The sequence below is a fragment of the Cucurbita pepo genome, chromosome 18 (genome assembly GCF_057944985.1).
Source record: "Cucurbita pepo subsp. pepo isolate OVF chromosome 18, ASM5794498v1, whole genome shotgun sequence".
Classification (NCBI taxonomy): domain Eukaryota; kingdom Viridiplantae; phylum Streptophyta; class Magnoliopsida; order Cucurbitales; family Cucurbitaceae; genus Cucurbita; species Cucurbita pepo.
In genome coordinates this window covers 11228-32116 of record NC_141815.1, presented here as the reverse complement: position 1 = coordinate 32116, position 20889 = coordinate 11228, and the positions used below count along the sequence as shown (strand labels likewise).

At 38.4% G+C, this 20889-nt stretch overlaps 2 protein-coding genes across 3 annotated transcripts; one reads left to right on the top strand and one right to left on the bottom strand.

Annotated features, from left to right (window-relative positions):
* Nucleotides 1-7677: 7677 nt before the first annotated feature.
* Nucleotides 7678-8106, bottom strand: LOC111784686 (uncharacterized). Its single transcript, XM_023665303.1, has one exon. It carries the CDS (start codon nucleotides 8104-8106, stop codon nucleotides 7678-7680), a length of 429 nt encoding a protein of 142 aa, XP_023521071.1.
* An 8616-nt stretch (nucleotides 8107-16722) lies between these two features.
* On the top strand, nucleotides 16723-19076 carry LOC111784683 (myb family transcription factor IPN2). 2 transcript variants are annotated; one of them, XM_023665299.2, is made up of 6 exons: nucleotides 16723-17055; nucleotides 17304-17380; nucleotides 17485-17551; nucleotides 17645-17711; nucleotides 18114-18186; nucleotides 18269-19076. In XM_023665299.2, exons 1-6 carry the CDS (start codon nucleotides 16887-16889, stop codon nucleotides 18932-18934), a joined length of 1119 nt encoding a protein of 372 aa, XP_023521067.2. In that variant the 5' UTR covers nucleotides 16723-16886; the 3' UTR covers nucleotides 18935-19076. The 2 variants fall into 2 exon arrangements, with proteins under 2 accessions (XP_023521067.2, XP_023521069.2); XM_023665301.2 differs by having other exon boundaries at nucleotides 16724-17055; nucleotides 18144-18186.
* Nucleotides 19077-20889: the final 1813 nt, after the last annotated feature.

Genomic DNA, 20889 nt, shown 5'->3' with positions numbered 1-20889 from the left:
CAACCCCATCCATAAAATTTGATTTATTTTAAAATTACTCCCATGAACTCATGAGTGTTTTGCAGTCGGATTTTAATATATGTGAGATGAGGATAGAGATGCAAAAGCCATGTCACTTATATGAATGCCACATATCTTATCTTACAAGTAAACTTATTTTTTCTTTGTTTTTGAGCATTTCTTTCTTACAAGTAAACCAGCTGATGGCCGTCTTATCTTGCAGTAAACAAGTCCATTTTTTAGATCCAGAGAATTAGTCTTTACGACAATGGATTCAACTTCATATTCTTCCTTGTATTTTGTCTTACGTTAAAATTTATTGTTTTTATAGAAAATATATGAGTAGATGTACTAACCACAGACTTAAGTTATTTATTTACTGCAATATTGATGAACGAGAATGTTACCGTCTTTGAAAATGTTTATGAAACCATGGATAAAACACTACCCCTTAAAACTGTCGATAAAATATTTGACCTTGTATAAATAAATACAGAAATTAATTTGAAAAAATTACATATGAATAGCATAATAATAACAAAGTATAGCCATGCTATAGAATAACATATATAATCATGCTATAAAACATAAATACATAAACTACTCCAACCAGCTGAACTAAAGATCAAATACTTACTTCTTATCCCAGCCTTTCTTCTCTTTCTCAAGATTTGGATTTAGCTTTAGAAGAATAACCTAAATACTATTGAGAATTGTTGGAGTTTCTCCTTAGCTAATTAAGGAGAAGATCATAAACATATAAGTGGGGACACTATCTTCATTAATATGATCCCTTTTGGAAGACGCTGAAAAAGAAGAATCAGCCGAGAAGGACTTGACAAAGACAGCGTGGGAGACGCCACAAACAATGCATAAGGGTGTGGAACGAGTCAAGGAAGGTGAGTCATCCACATATGTGCCGATTATCATTGCTTTAACTCCATTAATTTTCTTGTAGAGAGCTTATTCCTGTGGTTTAAAATTTCAGGCCCTTGGAGCCTGTTTCAATCCATACAAGGCTTTACGTAGTTTTAACACCATGTTTGGATTTTCCTTGTCAATAAACCCTTATGGTTGAACAACATACACCTCCTCTTCTAACTCGCCATTCAGAAAAGCTGTCTTTACATCCATATGATGTACTTTCCAGTTCTTAATGGTTGCATAGGCAAGAATTAATCTCACTGTTTCTAACCGGGTCACTGGTGCGAATACTTCACTGTAATCTACACCAAACTGCTGTGCATATCCCTTTGCCACGAGCCTCGCCTTATGTTTCATGATTTCTCAATCTGGATTTTTCTTTAACTTGAAAATCCATTTGATGCCGATTGCTTTATGATTCTTCGGCAAATCTGTGAGTTCCCACGTTCTATTCTTCTCAATGGAGAGAATTTCAGACACCATGGCATTCCTCCAGTTTTCATTCTTAGCAGCTTCCTCATATGAGGTTTGTTGGTGACAACAAAAAATTGAAGTGAGATTGAGAGGAGGAGTGATTTGAAGGATGGCAAGGGAGGTCCTTTTATAGGACGGGATTTCATTGATTCCCGGAGTTGGTTGGGATTTTTGTGGATGAAATTGAATTCACCTCCTCCTTCTCCGGAGTAACTAAATTCAAATTTCTATTATTAGCTTCAACACCCTCCCTTAAACTGAATTCTGCAGAAATCAGTTTAAGACTTCACTTCATCTTCTTGATATACATCTTGGATTCTGCACATCCCCATCTTTCTTCTAAGCTTCTCGAACAATGGTTGTTTCAAGGGTTTTGTGAATAGGTCTGCGATTTGTTCATCACTTCGGCAAAAGTTGAGTTCAATAATGCCTTCTTTACACAAATCACGCAAGACATGAAATCGAATATCGATGCGCTTACTCCTTCCATGCAACACAGGATTTTTAGACAACTTAATAGTTGACAAGCATGCTGCTGCTGCCACAAATTCTGCTTCTGTAGTTGAAAGTGTTACAATAGGTTGCTTCTTTGAAGACCAGCAAATAGCTCCTGAACTCATCATGAAAATACTTCCTGAAGTACTTTTACGATCATCTATATCACTTGTATAGTCGCTATCTGTATAGCCTACCATCTTCAGATCATCTCCTTTCTTGTAGAATACCCCAAAATCAAAGGTTCCTCTCACATAACGAAGTATCCTTCTTGCTGCATTGAGATGTTTTTCCGTTGGATGCTCCATGTAACGACTTATCATACTAACCGCATACATGATGTCTGTTCTTGTTGAAGTTAGGTACATCAAACTTCCCACAATTTGTTTGAAGTACCTATTATCAACCTCTCGCCCTTCAATATCCTTGTGCAACTTCAAACCCAATTCTGACGGAGTTCCAAATGTGCACTCATCCTATTTAAATCTTTCAAGTAATTCTTGAGCATATTTCTTCTGACAAATAAAGTTACCAACGGGAGTTTGAGTAACTTCTACTCCAAAGAAAATATCTCATCAAACCAAGATCTGTCATTTCAAATTCCTTCATCATGCTTTTCTTAAAAAATTCAAACATTTCTTCATTATTGCCAGTAAATATTAAATCATCAACATATAAGCAAATAATGATAATGTTACCTCTCTTTTCAGTTTTCTCATACAACGTATGTTCATACGGGCATTTAGTGAATCCCATCTTTTCAAAATGAGAATCAATGCGACTGTACCATGCCCTCGGAGCTTGCTTCAAACCGTACAAAGCTTTCTTCAACTTGTATACTTTTTCCTCTTTACCTTTTTGAACAAAACCTTCTGGTTGCTCCACATATACCTCTTCTTGAAGCTCTCCATGTAAGAAGGCCGATTTCACATCAAGTTGATAAATAGGCCAAGATTTCTGTGCTGCAATAGAAATTATGAGCCTGATAGTATCTTGACATGCCACTGGTGCAAATACCTCCTTATAATCAATTCCATACTTCTGCTTGTATTCTTTTGCAACGAGTCGCGCCTTGTACTTATCCACCTCACCGTTTTCATTCAACTTGATTTTGAAAACCCATTTTACTCTAATTGCTTTCTACCCTCTAGGAAGATCAGTGAGCTCCCAAGTCTTGTTCTTCTCTATGGATTTGATTTCACTGTCCATAGCTTCCTTCCATTTCTTCTCCTTTACCGCTTCTTCATAGACAATTGGATCACTATCCATAAAGAATGCAAAATAACCACTATCACTTGATTCATAGTCCATCTCATAATCAATCATCCAATTTGGTCTCTTTCTTGTTCTTTGATTTCTTTGATTATGATCATGATCTTCTTCTACTAGTTCTTCTTGTTTCATAGACAATTTGATCACTATCCATAAAGAATGCAAAATAACCACTATCACTTGATTCATAGTCCATCTCATAATCAATCATCCAATTTGGTCTCTTTCTTGTTCTTTGATTTCTTTGATTATGATCATGATCTTCTTCTACTGGTTCTTCTTGTTGAGCTTGTGATGAGCTCTCTCCATGCTCATAGTGAGGCTGAATAGGAGCTTCAGTTTGTTCTTCTTCAAGATCTACAAGAATCTGCTGATTCACAGTGATCTTTTCTTTCCATATCCAAGTTTTCTTTTCGTCAAAAACTACATCACGACTTACCACCACCTTCTTTGTCAAGGGATCATAGAGCTTGTATGCATTAGAGGTCTCGCTTACTCCAAGGAACACACATTCAAACTCTTATCCTCAAGTTTCTTCCTTTTCTCATTAGGAACGTGTGCATATGCTATGCACCCAAAGATTCTAAAGTGGTCTACTACAGGTTTTCTTCCTCTCCATGCTTCTTGTGGAGTCATATCTCTAACAGAAAAAGTAGGGCTCCGGTTGAGAATGTGAACGGACCACACGACAGCTTCTGGCCAGAATTCCTTCGGGACTTCTCCTTTATTTAGTAAACTTCGAACCATGTTGAGAATGGTCCTGTTTTTCCTTTCGGCCACACCATTTTGTTGTGGTGTATATGCTGTTGTTAACTGCCTCCTTATGCCCTTCTCTTCACAAAATGTAATAAACTCGTTTGAGCAGAACTCTCCACCTCTATCAGTTCTTAAAGCCTTGACTCTTTTTCCAGTTTCCGTCTTCATAGTAGCACAAATTTTTTTGAAGCAATCAAAGGCTTCTAATTTGGCGTGCAAGAAATAAGTCCATGTTTTTCGACTAAAATCATCGATGAGGGTCATAAAATATTTCTTGTTACCATTTGATGCTGGAGAGATGGGACCACATATGTCTGAATGAATCAACTCCAAAATTGCTTGAGCTCTTCTTGATTTTCCGGATGGAAAAGAATTTCTTTCATATTTTTCTACTACACAGCTCTCGAAAATTTCTGTTGGAGGAGTAATATCTGGCAACCCAGTTACCATCTTCTTTGAAGACAACGTCTTTATTCCTTTGAAAATTTCTGTGATCACATACCCCTTTTCTTGTGACTGACCGATACTAAGTAGGTTGGCCTTCAGGTTAGGAATGTAGAATACATTAGAAATAGACTCTACAAAGTCATTTCTAGTCTTGATATCTACGGTTCCTTTCTCCATCACTTGGATAGTTGAATTGTTGCCAAGAGAAACCGTAGTATGAAAATTTTCATCCAGAATTGAGAAGAATTGCTTACAACCTCTCATATGGTTGCTGCATCCAGAGTCTACGACCCATACACCTTGATCTGCAACCTTCATAGCATGGAATGACATTACCAATGTTTCTTCTTCTCCTCTCCACAAAATTGGATTGATCTCTTTTCTCCTTTTGGAGCCTGGTATAGCATTCATTTTTGTAATGTCCAAGGCCTCCACATCGGTAGCATTCCACCTTTGACTTGTTAAAGTGTCTCTTGCCTTTGTTGTCATAATCGTTTCTGACTAGATCTGCTGACCTGCCAACATCTCCACTTCTTTCTCGACTGCCTCTCCCACGACCTCTGCCTCTTCTTTAAGGCGTCATCTCCTCTATTGCACTTGTACGATTGAGCCTCTGCTCATGTACTAACAGAGAGCTTTAGAGTTCATCTATTTGCATCTCTTCGACATTGTTTGCTTCTTCGATAGAACATACAATGTAATGGAACTTTGGAGTTAGTGATCGCAAAATCTTTTCTACGACCGCAACATCCGTGATTGAATCATCATGCATCCTCATTTTACTTGCAAGACTTATAACCTTGCCAATATAATCATTCACCGTTTCTCCCTTTTGCATTTGGAGAATTTCAAAGTCTCTTCTAACTGCTTGAAGTTGAGCACGCTTTACTCTCGTTGAGCCGTGATACTTCCTCCTCATAGAATCCCAAATTTTCTTGGATGTCTTCTTTTGAAGCATTGTTTCCAAGATAGTCCTATCAATGGACTGAAATAAATAGTTCTTGACCTTCAGGTCCTTCAACTTCGATGCTGCCAACAGTTGCTGTTGACCAGCTGAGAGTACCTCGCCTTCACTTGGCTCTTCATAACCTGTCTCCACCATATCAAAAAACTCCTTTGATATGAGAAAAATCGCCCAATGATCATAGTGACCATCGAACCTCAGGATGGCGGGCTGAACGTAGCTCTCAACTTGTTTTTCTGCTGCCATACTTGCTGCTACAAGATTGCTCTGATACCAGTTGTTGGTGACAACAAAAAATTGAAGTGAGATTGAGAGGAGTGATTTGAAGGATGGGAAAGGGAGGTCCTTTTATAGGACGAGATTTCATTGATTCTTGGAGTGAGTTGAGATTTTTGTGGATGAAATTGAATTCACCTCCTCCTTCTCCGGAGTAACTAAATTCAAATTTCTATTATTAGCTTCAACAAGGTTGACTCCTCTATAGAAAGAAAACAAAGGTCCACTACTTCCTCCTCTGCTTCGTTCAGTTCTCTATAAATATCTTCTAGAGACCTGAATTTTTTTTGACGTTGATGAGCTTGACAATGATGCATTTGAGGTACTGTCTGGCGTTGATAAAGTTGAGGACGAATTTTTCCTTTGTCTTTCATCTGGATCAACTTCGATATGTTCAATATTCCTCTCATCTGTTCTACTCTGTTTTTCTGAAATTTGGACGGTGAAAGTTCCTCTTTGTTCATCATCACCGTTTGTGATTTCTTCCCAATACCACTTTTTCTCCTCTTCGAACACCACATCCCTACTCACCATAATTCTGTTCTTTTGTGGATCCAATAGTCTGTAAGCTTTGGTTCCATCTTCATATCCCAACATAATTGTCTCCACACTCCTATCAGCAAGTTTAGGATGGTGTGAATATGTATTCTTGACATGAGCAAGACACCCGAAGATTTTAAAGTGATGAACCTTTGGTATCTTGTCAAACCAAGCTTGATACGATGTACCATCTACAACTCCTTTTGTTGGCGATCTGTTCAGAATATACACGGCAGTTTTGATAGCCTCTCCCCAAAATTTTGCAGGCATCTCTTTGCTCTTTAACATACATCTAGCCATCTCTACCACCGTTCGATTACACCTTTCTACTACGTCATTTTGCTGTGGTGAAAATGGTGCAGTAAGAAGTCTTTTCATGCCTTCATTCTCGCAATAGTCTTTAAAAGCAGTAGATACGAACTCTCCTCCACGGTCCGTTCTAAATCTCTTAATCTTCTTGCCTTTCTCTACCTCCACACTGATCTTGAACTTTTTAAATACCACCAGTGTTTCATTCTTGTTTTTCAACATAAACACCCACATAAATCGTGAAAAAATCATCCACTAGTAACATAAAATTTCTATTACCTCCATAAGTCATTGGCGAATAGGTCCACATAGATCTCCACAGACAAGATCCAATGACTCCTTCGCACGATATGTTGTTGTTTGGGGAAAAGGAGTCCTATGCTGCTTTCCAATTAAACACCCATCACAAAATTGATTGACCTAGGTGATTTTCAGCAACCCTTCAACCATTCTTTTGTCATTTAATTGCTTTAAAGAGTGAAAATTCAAGTGTCCATACCTAGCGTGCCAGAGCCAACCACCATTAATATTTGTCATTAAACACACCTGATCCGCAAGCTTCAGCTTTGCTACATATAATCTGTTGGATTGTCTGGTCACCATAATAATCAGGCTCCTAGCCCTGTCATATATCTTCATCACATTGTCCTCTATGACAATTTTATTTCCACTCTCATCCAGTTGTCCCAAACTTATAATATTGCTTTTGAGTTTAGGTATGTAACACACTTGCAATAAGATCAAGTGCTCATTGGTTTTACATTTGAGGAGCACTATTCCTCGACCACAAATGTCTATTACATAGTTATCACTGAAGCGTACCTTTCCAACAACAAATGTGTCGAGCTCACGAAACACCCTCTTTTCTCCTGACATGTGGTTGCTTGCTCCAGTATCTAGGAACTAGAAATTTTCAGCTCCAATATTGGCGGGTGGCGGCCCTATAATTTCATTTAACACACAAAATCAGGCTCTTTGTCATGTGTGGTTTTAATTTCACACGCCTCTATCATCAGCAATGAAGACTCCTCATCCTTTTGCATCTCGATCAAGTTGAGTTGTTCGTCTTTTGTGGAACGCTCTGATGCGAAGTATCCCATTTGCTGACACCTGTAACATTTAATTTTACTTTTGTCAAATTTCTTCTTTTGAGTTTGCGACTCTCCTTCATCTCCTTGATGCCAGTCACTTCTCCCACGACCTCTCCATCTTCCACGACCTCATCCCCTGCCTCCTCTAGAACTGTCTTGATCCTTCCATTCTTTCTTTGAGGATTTTGCATATTCTCGTTCCTTCCATTCTGCATGAGTGAGGAGAACGGTTTCATCTTTTTCTCCAAACCCTTGCAACCTTTCTTCATGTGCCTTGAGTGATCCAATAATCTCATCAATGGATTTCGTTTTGAGATCACTAAACTCCTCAATCGTTGAAGTGATTTGAAGAAACTTTGCAGAGGTGGATCGTAGAAGTTTCTTAACTACTTGGATATCATCCACAGTATTGCCGAGGCCTCTCAATTTGTTAACAATAATGGTAAATTTTCCATAATACTCATCAATACTTTCTGAATCACCCATCCTCAACGCTTCAAACTCCCGCCAGAGAGTCTGCGTTCTTACTTCTTTCACTCTTTCCGCACCTAGATTCATATCAACATGATCCAGGCTTCCTTGACCGTTTTCTTGGCACCCAACTGTAGCAATGTATCTTCTCCAATACTTCGATAAATAGCTGCTAAAGCCATCTTATCTTTGCGGTTATCTACTGTTTCGGGTGACTCAATTGCCTCCCAAACACTTTGTGCCTCATAAATACCTCCATCTTAATCGCCCAAGTTGCATAGTTGCATTTTGTCAACATCGGGTATTTGATTGTGACAGATCCCTCCTTTTCTTGAATCTGTACACTCACTTCATGTGAGGCATCACCTTCTATCGCACCGGTGTTTTGGCTCCTGTCACTCGATTCCTGTCTCATTTTTTGATCTCTCTCCCTTCTTGACCGCTCAATCTCTAGGAGACATGATTGAAAACAAGCCTTGATCTTGTAGCTCTGATACCAATTGAAAGAAAAAAATAACATAAGGGGAGAAGAAGTGAAGACACACAAATTAATTTTCTTCTTTTTGTGGTGTATTTAGAACTTGGCACCATTTTCCTTATATAAGGAAAATTTACTCATTTCTATGGCAAATCAGCCAGCACTCCACCACTCCTTCCACTCCTTCTACTATTCCACTCCCTAAAAACTAGTTCCTTTCACTACTTCCAATATCTCCGCCTTCTTTCATGTAGAAATAAGCAACATAAATCAAATAAATACTAACCACTATTTTTTTTAACCCCCAAAAAACTTATAAAGCAAAATAAAAAAAAAACAAGTTTATAACCAACAAAAGAACGCGTATAGAATGAATCCACCTGAGTTAGCGGAGCTATGAAAAAAACGGGATGAACTACTTACTTCCGTGGTCATCAGACCTGCGAAAGCTCCTTACGGAGCCCCAGTGTTATTTCAGAAGAAGAAGGACGAGAGTCTTCGCTTATGCATAGACTACCGCGCCTTAAACAAAATCACTATCAGAAATAAATATCCTCTGCCCATCATTACAGACTGTTGAACACAACTCACTGTGGGAAACACTCGCACTCTTTATTAACACCAATCGAGAAGAGAATACAAGACACTCTGTAGAATACTTCTTCTTTTTATTGTTTTTGGATTTTTTTTGGATGAATAACCTAGGTAGGGTGGAGGGGTATTTATACTGAGCCTAAACAATCTATATTTAACCAATCTAAATCTATACCTACCAGATTTGTATCTAGACCTAACAAATCTGAATCTTTCTCCTAAAATATCTAGATCTCTTACTCCTAAAGTCTCTACTAAAATAAATATACTGGGCTCGTACAATAATTGGGCTTGACTCTATTAGGCTAGTACAATTATTGGGCTTGACTCTATTGGGCTAGTGATGATATTTCAACACTCCCCCTCAGCACTAGTCCTCATTCGCTGCACCATGTTGAGCTGACAGCGAAAGCTCTCACGTTTGCCAGTATTCAGCCCTTTTGTAAACAAGTCTGCCACTTGGTCATCTGTCTTGATCTGCTGCATCTCGATTTCTTCCTTTAGGGCCTTCTCTCTAATGAAATGGCAGTGCACCTCCACATGCTTTGTTCTAGCACGAAACACCGAATTTTCTGCTAGGCGAATCGCAGATTGGTTGTCGCAATGAAGTGGTATTGGATACTCAATTTTCTGGTGCCAATCTTCCATCAAAAGTTTTAACCATGTATTTTCCTGAGCTGCTCTATACTCTGCTTCTGTAATTGATAATAATACTGTTGGTTGTCTCTTGCTATACCAAGAAATTGTTCCTGAACCAAACTTGAACACATACCCAGTGGTTGGCCTCCAAGTATCATGGTCTCGTGCATAGTCAGCATCACTATATCCAGCTAGCTTCCAGTCTTCGCTTCTTTTGTATAAACGATCGTAATTGATTGTACCTTTGACATATCTCAAGGTTCGTCGAGACGCATCCAAATGAGCCTTCTTCGGATTTTGCATATATTGATCAATGACTCCAACTTCATTTTCAAATTTCTTCGGTTGGTTCATGTAGAACTCTCTGTTTAACTCTCCATGCAAGAAAGCATTATTCATATTCATCTGCCATAATTTCCAATCTTTATTTACCGTAAGTACTAGAGGAACTTGTACGATAATGATCTTTGCCACTGGACTAAACGTTTCATCATAGTCTAGTCCATATTCTTTAGAGAACCCTGAATCTATAGTCTGAGCTTTGTATCTCACGATTGATCCATCCGGGGTACACATTATTTTGTAAGCCCACTTGCAAGAGATGAGTTTGGTATCTCTTGGTCTTGGCACTAACTCCCAAGTCTGATTGTGTTCCAGGGCTATAGTTTCTTCCTCCATTGCTTTCTGCCAAGCTGAGTTTTGTGATGCTTCTTCATCTGTCTCCGGCTCATTAACTTCGTCTTCTACTGCGTTGGCATACTCTGGATTTGCCTTTAGGATTATTTGTGAATGTCTGAGTTGTTGAGGTGTCATTTCATTTTCACTAGGCTCGCTTGGTTGAATCACTTCTTGCTCACCAACACTAGTGTCACTTGAATCTTCAGGCACATCAGCACTTAAGCAAATGTGTACAATTTGCTCCCCCGTCTTTTGTGGAAGAATCTCTTCAGTTTGCTCCTCTGTGGTCTGTAAAAGAATTTCTTCAGTTTGCTCCCCCGTGTTCTGTAAAAGAATTTCTTCAGTTTGCTCCCCCGTGTTCTGTAGAAGAATTTCTTCAATTTGCTCAAGGCCGGGTAATACTTCCTTCTCTGAGGGCCACCCCTCTTCTATTGCACCGCTTTGATCGTCAATCATGTGGTTTAAGCATCCTGAATCAATGATCCAGTCATCCTCGTAATCGATATGCTCTTCCATCATTGCCATGAGTGCTTGCTCGTCTTCTACTATTGGACATAGTACCTCTGCATCCCATTCATCCTCTTCCTTTTTGGAGATTGCCACATTGCTTTCAACAGACTTTTTCTTGGACCAGCAATCTCTAGACATGTGGCCCTTTTTCCCGCAATTATAGCAAATACCTCCAAATCTCTTTCCTTGGAAACTCTTGTTGTCGTTCTTCTGAGCTCTCTCTGGTTGTGAGGTTCCTTGGTGGCTTCTTCTTTTGTCACCATTGTATCCACGTTTGCTAGACGGCCTATTATTGCTCCGACTTTCACTCGTGTAGAGTGCTTCTTCTTCACCCTTCAATGTGAAGCCTCCTATTTGTTTAGCCATGGCTTCTTGGCTGGCTAACAAATTTTCGAACTCTACAAGTGTTGGTTGAGTGGGCCATCCTTGTACAGCAGTAATGAAGCTTCGATATTCCGGTCGTAATCCGTGGATTATAATCCTCTTCATTCGAGATTCTACAATGGTGGACTTTGGGTCTAGTTCAGTAATCTCCCGACAGATTGATTTGACCTTGTGGAAGTACTGAGCAATTGTCATATCACGTTTAATTGTCATATCACGTTGTGTAATTGACAACAACTCATTCTCCAGAAGTTGTAGCCTCGTATCGTTCTTCTTTGAGAACAACATCACGAACGTGTCTCATGCTTCTTTCGGTGTCTTGTCATCCCAAATATGTTCTAACATCTCTTCTCCGATGGTGGTCTTCAAGGCAAACATTGCTTTGCCTGCTTTGATTCTCCATTTGCGCAAGGCGCCGTTGGAATCATCCTCTGGCGGCGTAGTTTCGCACCCGCCAACGATCTCCCAAAGATCCTGTCCTTGTAAATAGGACATCATGCATGTTGCCCATGTGTTGTAGTTGTTGTTGTTGAGTTTCTTAATTCCTCCAACGATTTGGAAATCACCCATCGTGTTGGCCATACCTCAGTAATACCAAACAAGTTCTTTTGACACAAGACTTGCAGAGTCACAGACTTCTCACGATACAAAAGAAACTCACTCACTACTAATCTTAAGAAATCGTTTCTGATGTGGAAGATCAGACAGAGCTGCAACCACAGAGCATACTAAGAATTCCAAGAGATCAGATAACCTACACTCACCTCGCTCTGATACCATGTAGTCAAAAGTGACTAAAGTGTCGAACAAATGGTGTACTTTGTATGCTCTGTGGTTGCTCTATTGTGTAGGTTATCAATCTAAAAGTGACTAAAGTGTCGAACAAATGGTGTACTTTGTTCGAGGGCTCCAGAGAAAGGAGTCGAGCCTCAATTAAGGGGAGGCTATTCGAGAGCTCCATAAGCCTCAAAGGGAGGCTTATAGTGTGCTTTGTTCGAGGGGAGGATTGTTGAGGATTATTGGGATTGGGAGTGTCCCACATTGGTTAATTTAGTGGAAGATCATGGGTTTATAAGTGAGGAATACTATCTCCATTGGTATGAGGCCTTTTGGGGAAGCCCAAAGCAAAGCCATGAGAGCTTATGCTCAAAGTGGACAATATCATACCATTGTGGAGAGTCGTGATTCCTAACACAGACTTGTTCAATCGACTACATGGTGCGAAATACTTCTCGAAACTCGACTTAAGGTTAGGATACTATCAAGTTCAGATTTTCGAGGGAGATGAGCCCAAAACGAATTGCGTCACTAGATATGGGGTTTTTGAATTCCTAGTCATGTATTTTGGTCTGACTAATGCCCCTGCCACATTCATACATTAATGAACCAAGTCTTCCACGAGTACCTCGATAAATTCGTGGTAGTTTACTTGAATGATATAATGGTTTACAGCTCCACCATGGAAGAGCATCAACACCACCTGCGGTTAATTTTCGAAAAGTTGAGAGAACACCAACTATATGTGAAGAAGGGAAAATGCACGTTCGCGCAACAGCGAATCAACTTTCTCTGACGTGTAATCGAAGCAGGCAGGGTGGGTATGGAAGAAGAGAAATTCAAAGCCATCAAGGATTGGAAGACCCCCTCTTTAGTGATAGAAGTGCGCTTCTTTCTTGGGTTAGCAAATTATTATTGGCGGTTCGTTGAAGGATTCTAAAAGCATGTAGGTCCCTTGACTAAACTATTAAAGAAGAGAAACAAGTGGAGTTGGACTCCACATTGTCAAGAAGCCTTCGACAACTTAAAGAATGGGATTGTTGACGTGATGAAACCCTTCAAAGTCGAAACAGATGCGTCAAACTTCGCCCTTGGGGGTGTCCTGCTACAAGAGGGACACCCCATGCATACGAGATTCGGAAGTTAACGAGGCAGAAAGAAGGTACGCAACATTCGAGAAAGAAATGACACGTCATTGTCACATCATCACATAACATCGTCACCATATAACATCATCACATCATCACATAACATTGTCACATCATTACATAACATCGTCACATCATCACATAACATCATCACATCATTACATAACATTGTCACATCATCATACAAGATCATTACAACATCACATAACATAAAACATAAATGACACGTGCAAGGGCCACTGGGCACGTGTCGTCATACATAAGGCAAATCTTCCGATCGAGCCGATAATAAGGTCATTTACTTGGTTGACATAGGTCGAAGCTACTATGACTCATTGATGCTAGCTTAACGGTACTCTCTAAAATTTATTTTTGCCTAAGAATTCCAACAATTATAAATTAGAATTCTACTATGAGAATTGACTTACAATAATTTAAACTTCTCCTAATGATTTAAACTAGATAAGCCTAATTATGCGTAAATAATTTAAACGTACTCCAAAATTTTAAACTAGCTAAAAGGTATGTCATACTAACTTTAAACGCTTTCGAAGAGTTAAAACTAGAAGGAAAGGGTCCGAGCATATTAGACCCAAACCAAATCATCCGAAATGCTGGTCTTGAGCCGTTAGAAAGTGTATTCTCTGACTGGCTTCGAACCGTTCAAGTGGGATGATAAAATGGAGCGTGGAACCTCCCTTTTATAGTGGAGGCCAACTCTCCACCTCTCAACTTACAACCTCCCTTCCCTTTTTTTTTTCTTATAACTTTTGGGTTATTACATCTAGAGTGTCGTAATCGTTTGAGGAAATGGTCAAGGGCTCCCTCATCAAGGGTACTACATGGTAAACTAGCCCTGAGATGGGACAAGGGACCACACAAGTAGACTAGTAGTTGGCCGGTATATAAAGTGGCTCCCCCAGACTTTATGACTCTAAGGTGGGTTCTATGGAAAGGTTGCCAATTAACATTGCAGGGTGGCATTCAAAAAGAGACATCATACTATCTTATGAGATATGATGAGGTCGCGCCTCTACCTAGGATATTGTTCATTCGCTACCAAAGCAAAGTAAACTTATAAGTATGAGAATAGAAAAAATAGCTCCGCAATACTAGAGATGGGTTAACTACTTTTGGACTCAGAGTGAGTTTGTGATAGACATGAGAACCGCTTGAAACTTCGAAGTCTTCTCATAATCTTAGATAACTGTAAATCTTAGGTCCGAACTTCTTAGAGCCTAGAGAAAAGTTCGTGATAGCTTCTAGAATTAGATCGAAGATAGCCTACAAGTAGTCTGCTTACTGAATATTTTTATACTCACCCTATTCTACATTTCTTCTTCAGGTGTTTGTTGACTGTTGGCCTAGGCGGGAAAGAGTTCAGGAGCTATGTGGTTATAGAGGAGGTTGCTCGAGGCGCTAGTCCTTTAGTGAATTTGATCCCTGATCTATAATAAACTTGAACAACACCAATTTGTAGTCGATTTTGATTTGTTTTGATTGTAGTGTTGTTTGTCTTTAAATTGCGACCGTATTTTTACTTTTATTTTCTTCGCATTTCAAGATTCAAAGTTCCAAAAATCAGGTCATAACAAATAATCCACATAAAGGAACCAAAGTATCTAACCTTAACCATTGTATTTTATGTATTTATAGGTACTTGAAAATAAAGAAGAAATAAGGTATAAGCGAATTATGAAATATAGTGGAAGGAGGATGGCGTTTATACATTTGTGATGTTTTCCATGGGTATACGCACCTTATGGTGGATTGAATGGCGCACATTGGTTGGGGGAAGAAGTAGGAAGTTAAAAAGGTAGGAGATAAGAAGTAGGAAGTTAAAAAGGTAGGAGATGAGAATGCAGTAAAGTATTCAAACTGTACTTAAATTAAAGATAGGTCCCTCAATTTCACCTTCAAAGGAATATATTCATCCAAAAGAATAGAATATTTATATAAAGATCGATGCTTGAAATTCAAGCAACCATGTCCTTGACGCTGCCCCTGGATCTTTTGATTTTTGAATTTAAATTCCCACCCAGCTTAATTCATTAAAGAAGTATGCAAGCATTTTAAGCATTCAAACAGTGCAAATAATTAAAAGAATCTTGAACATTCCATCAACCTCTGAAAAATGCTCCTTCTTGCAATATTTAAATATGTGTCCAAAGTCATTTCATGAGGCATAAATATTAAGCAAATGGCGTGGTGTCCACTCCAACTTTTTTGAATTGGAAAATAAATTTGCATGTTGAATAAATTGAATTATGAAATTTGCATGTGTACACCCTAGCTGATTGCTGTATGTACATTAAAATCTTAAGTGTATTGAACAAATTAATTTGGTCGCCAAAAGAATCTTTCATTGATTGGTAAAGAAGAGAAGCATTTATTCCCGTTTGGATTTAGCCACAGGTCATGGATGGTGTTCGAATTTGTTTTCTTTTTTAGGTAGATAGATTAAAAGGAATTGATACTAATTCCAATTTATTGAAAATGGCATCCAATTGCATGCTTGTATTGTAGTGGGTACAGAAAAAACAAGAATAGCATAGAAATCGAAGTAATTGGTTATTAAAATGTGTGTTTGTGTATGTGACGTTCAACTTAAGGGAGCAGTATTGAAGGGGGCGTTCATGGAGGTAACTTTAATCTGTCTGTTTGTTTGTGGACTGTAGAGAGACGGAAGGAAAGAAAGAGCAGAGAGAGAAGTGGAAGAAGAGAAGACAAGCTTGAATTGGACAAAAGAGATAAAGGGTCAGTTTTTTAGTCTAAAACTAAAAACTTTAGAAGATGGGAAGGTCCCTCCACTTGTGTCATAAAAAGCTTCACAAACATTCTCCCCTTTTGTATTTTACACTGATTTCCACATCGCCATCGCTTTTTTCTAAGAATCATTAGCATACCTTAAATTATGTGCATAAGTTTACATGCGATCATAACTCAACCCTTCACCTAATTTAATCATGAAAAATGTAATAGGTAAAAAGATTAATAAAATATTGGTGTAGGTATAAGTAATTATTATTATAGGATTTGAAAATTAAACGCACAATAACATAAGACATAATATTATAATGTTATGATGAGAAACTTTTTGTTTGGTATTTTGATTCGAATGACCTAAATGACCTAATGATGTGTGTGTTTAAACTTTTCAAACACATCTGTACCATTGGTGGGATAGAACGGATCTTATTTGGTCATGTAATAATTAAACTAAAAGTAAAAGATGTGTAACTCAAAATAAAATTAATCAACTTATACTACTTGGTTGGAGTGGGAGGATGTTAATATAATAATTTACTGTATTAGCAAGTGATGAGATTTGTGTTGGTAATTGAAAATGCATAAAATACAAACATAAAGCATGACGAATTTGGGTTTATTTACTACTTAATTAATGGCTGTCTCTGGCTCATACACGGTGAGAGGAGAGAGAAAGAGAGAGAAGGGGTATCTTTATAGAATGGACATTATATATTGTTTACTTTATACTATTTATCTAAATTAAAGATAGTCTGAGGGAGGGTCAGGTGCTTTTGAGTTGAGAAAGAAAGCGAATTAAGGGCTTCACCGCCAAAGTGAGTCGGCAGCTACTACTTTGGGGGTGGGATTTGTTCTTGAATCTATCCGTATTCGCTTCGGAGGTAGAGAGAATGTTCCATCCGAAGAAAGCGTCGAGTATGAATTCTCACGAGAGAGGGGTGTGCGTACAAGGCGACTCTGGTCTCGTCCTCACCACCGACCCCAAGCCCCGCCTCCGTTGGACTGTCGAGCTTCATGAGCGCTTTGTCGATGCTGTCACTCAGCTCGGAGGCCCTGATAGTAATGCTTCAGTTCCCAAGCCTTACCACCTAATTTTAATTTAATATTTCTTAATTTCTCCTCCTCCTCCTCCTCCTCCGCCACCTCTTTCCTCTCTCTTTCTCTCTCTCTCTCTCTCTCTCGATATATATATATATATATATATATATATATATATATATATATATATATATATATATATATATATATCATATCATTTTAGCACATCATATCAATCACATAATTAACTTGTTTTCATTTTAATTCAGAGGCAACCCCAAAGACCATCATGCGAGTTATGGGAGTAAAGGGTCTTACCCTTTACCACCTCAAGAGTCATCTCCAGGTATACATACACCTATATCTATTTATGACTATATGGATATTGCCTTTGTTTTCGCTGGCTTATATATTGTAAAATAACCACGTTTTTTCATTTTAACCTAACAGAAATTTAGACTGGGAAAGCAGCCTCACAAGGAGTTCAATGATCATTCAATTAAGGATGGTATGCGAGGTATCACATCTTTTTTCCACCTCCAACTTACACACCTATTATATATATATACACATCTTCATCTCACAATGGACTATTTCGCTCTTGATTCAGCTTCAGGTCTAGAACTTCATCGAAACACGATTTCTTCATCCAATATGATCAACCGCACCATGAATGAGTATGTGTATTAATATATATATATATATATATAGCTATTTCTGGCAACAACTTTCTTCGTTGTTAATGTTGAGAGTCCCACATTCGTTAATTTAGTGAAAGATCACGGATTTATAAGTGGGGAATACTATCTCCATTGTTATGATGTTTTTTTGGGAAGCCGAAAGCCAAAAAAGCCAAGCCAAAGTGGACAACATCATACCATTGTGTGGATCCGTGATTCCTAACATTTAATTCATTTGAATAGAATAAATATAACTTTTTCTCCTTTTTCTTCCTCCTTCGCTATTAGAATAATATTATTAAATATAATAATTGAAGTAGTGATGATTTTATCATTTGCGGGTAATTTAAGGAAGGGTTCGATTTTTTATTTTATTTTATTGTGTAATGGCATTTGTAGTAGCAACTCAAACATGGTTGATGTGATTAGGATGCAAATGGAGGTGCAGAGAAGATTGCACGAACAATTAGAGGTAAAAACTTGGTCGCTCAAAATATTCACAATCGATATATAGTTTTGAAGGAAAACGAATCAACGAATATAAGCACATGCAGGTGCAAAGACATCTGCAGTTGCGGATCGAGGCTCAAGGGAAATATATGCAGAGTATACTAGAGAAAGCTTGTCAAACCCTTGCCGGTGAAGATATGGCAGCTTCCGGGGGCTACAGGCTCATGCCTGGAATCCCAAGCAATAATAATCAACAAGGTGTTGGCGACATGGGCGGAGGTATCAAAGATTTTGGGACCCCTCTCGGCTTCCCTTCATTTCAAGACCTCAACCTCTATGGAGGCCACCAGCTGGATCTTCAGCAAAACGTGGATGGATTCATGCCTCACAACGACAGCTTACTGTGCTTGGGAAAGAAGAAGCCGCGGCCACCGGCAAACTACGGATCGGGAAAATATGCGTTGGACTGGCCGGACGATCTCCGGCTGCAAGGCATAGGAATGACGCCGCCGCAGCAAGCAGATCATGAATTCAAAGACATTAGCATTGGTGCGACGCTGGCAGAAAGAGGTCATTTGGAGGAAATGTATGAGGCAAAGGCAGTGGGATCGGATGAGAGCATGCTAGGGGATCACAAGAAATATGATACCAATGACAATGCGTCCTTAAAGCTTCAGAGGCCGTCGCCCAGAAGGGCACCCCTTTCAGCAGAAACAGTCAACCAGTCTCTTACAAGCGCTCCGCAGGTCACACTTTCACCTTTTGGTTAATTTTGTTAAAATATCATCGGTTTAGTGTTCAGAGTTTTCAGTTAAGTATTTTAGTTTGAGTGAATACTTCCATTTTCAACGAGTGGATGTTAATTATCGTGTAATTAACCTCATTTTACTTTATGATCTTAAATTCAGTACTTACTCATGGACATAATTTTTGTTGGAATCTCATATGGACTAATTAAGAGGAAGATACATATGGACTAATTAAGAGGAAGATACACGCAGTAAAGAATAATCTTTATTGATATTAGATTTTTTTTCGGAAAAAACCAAAAGAAAAATCATGAATATCAATGCTCGAAGTGAATGATATCATGTGGGGGTTTGTTATTCTTGTCATTGTGAGCAAGCTTTGAAAGAGTGTTGATTCATGATATATTGTTAAATCAATTGCCGGATACCTACAATAATTGTACGAAAGATAGTCTTCAATTATGACCAATACCGTACTTTAGTAGTTAATCAAATTGATCGTTAATTTTTCTAGTACAACAAAACATCTGAGTATGTAGAGATTTACAAAGATAGTCAATTTTGTTAGGATGGTCTAAGCAATAAGCATTTTATTACTGTTCTTTATTTATTTTTTAATTTTTGAGTCAAAGTTAGTTAGCGGTATGATCGGTTGTGAAGACAGACATTGTAATTGTAATTGTATTGACCCGGTGATATTCCCGCTATGTCATGGATTTCCAAATGAAAGTATCCGACCAACTCCTCCTCTGTACCAAAATAAACAAAGGCGTAGGATATTATTCATACGACAATGATCTTATCTCTCTACCTCAGATCTCCAAAGAACGAGGCTAATGGCTACACTTTTCAAGGCCCAAAGAGATTCTGGATTACGGCCTAAATCAGTACACGCAGACACAAGACTTAGTAAAAAATTAAAGAGAGAGATGTATGTGTGTGATGAGTTGATTGAAGATTATTAGATCCATGCATGGCATGGGATGGGAAAGGACAGGAAAGGAAAGGAAAGGCATATGGTTGTGCCAAGCATAAATTAAAGAAGGTACGCGCGGCCACCTATTTTATTGGTTGCAGAGAAAAATAAAGGCAGTTGGCAAGAAAGCTCCTTGTCTTCTTGGAGGAAAAGAAGATATGGGTGGGACGAGACGGAAGAGGCGAAAAATAAAAGGCAATAAAGCCCAAAGTCAAGGAAGAATATATCCAACGCAATTCCATGCGTGCGCATATCGAGGAAGCTTCTATCTTTTTTTCTCATTAATATAACAAAAGGATGCATGTGCCTTACTCTATCTACACTTTTTCCAATTTTCCATACTTTCTTCCGATTTCAAGCAGATGGAATCAATTATGCATATGAAATACCCATATTTTCTTATATCATATCATATTCTTCATTTTTAATTCATCATCATCTCCTTTGATCTGTAATGGGAGAATCGTTTCCTCATCTACCTGCTACAATTCCTCTCCCTCTCCCTCTCCCTCTCCCTCTCCCACTCCCTATTATTACTTACTGCTCCATCCACGTCTTATCATACTACGGAGTCCTCTTTTCTTTTGTCTAGCTCCCTCCTTTTTGACATAGCTGGTGACTAAAATTTTTTCAAACTGTATTCATAAATACTTGGAAGGAAAAAGAAAGACACCGCTGTTTTTTTTAATACAAAGAATCAAACATATTCCAAGCACACATATTTTGACAATTTTAAGAAAATATAAATAGAATATTTTTCATCTTCCACACTTTCCGAGCACAATACTAAGCTATTTATCCAAAGCTAAGTTCTTATTACAACTTCTAACTGAAATAACGAATAAAATCATTAGTAAGATTTGTTTCTAAAGATACTATAATATTGAACTCTCTCTCAGTGGCTTTCTTCTTCTTTCTTTATAGCAAACTAGACTTTTATTGATTTGCACAGATAACATTTAAAAAATTACTAAATAAAGAAAAATTGTAAAATAAGATT

Bases quoted from the DNA above. Each gene is read 5' to 3' on its own strand.
- LOC111784686 (XM_023665303.1), bottom strand. From the start codon at position 8,106: ATGAATCTAGGTGCGGAAAGAGTGAAAGAAGTAAGAACGCAGACTCTC.
- LOC111784683 (XM_023665299.2), top strand. From the start codon at position 16,887: ATGTTCCATCCGAAGAAAGCGTCGAGTATGAATTCTCACGAGAGAGGG. The intron at 17,381-17,484 runs GTATACATACAC...TTAACCTAACAG, and splicing joins ACCTCAAGAGTCATCTCCAG to AAATTTAGACTGGGAAAGCA. The intron at 18,187-18,268 runs GTAAAAACTTGG...AAGCACATGCAG, and splicing joins GATTGCACGAACAATTAGAG to GTGCAAAGACATCTGCAGTT.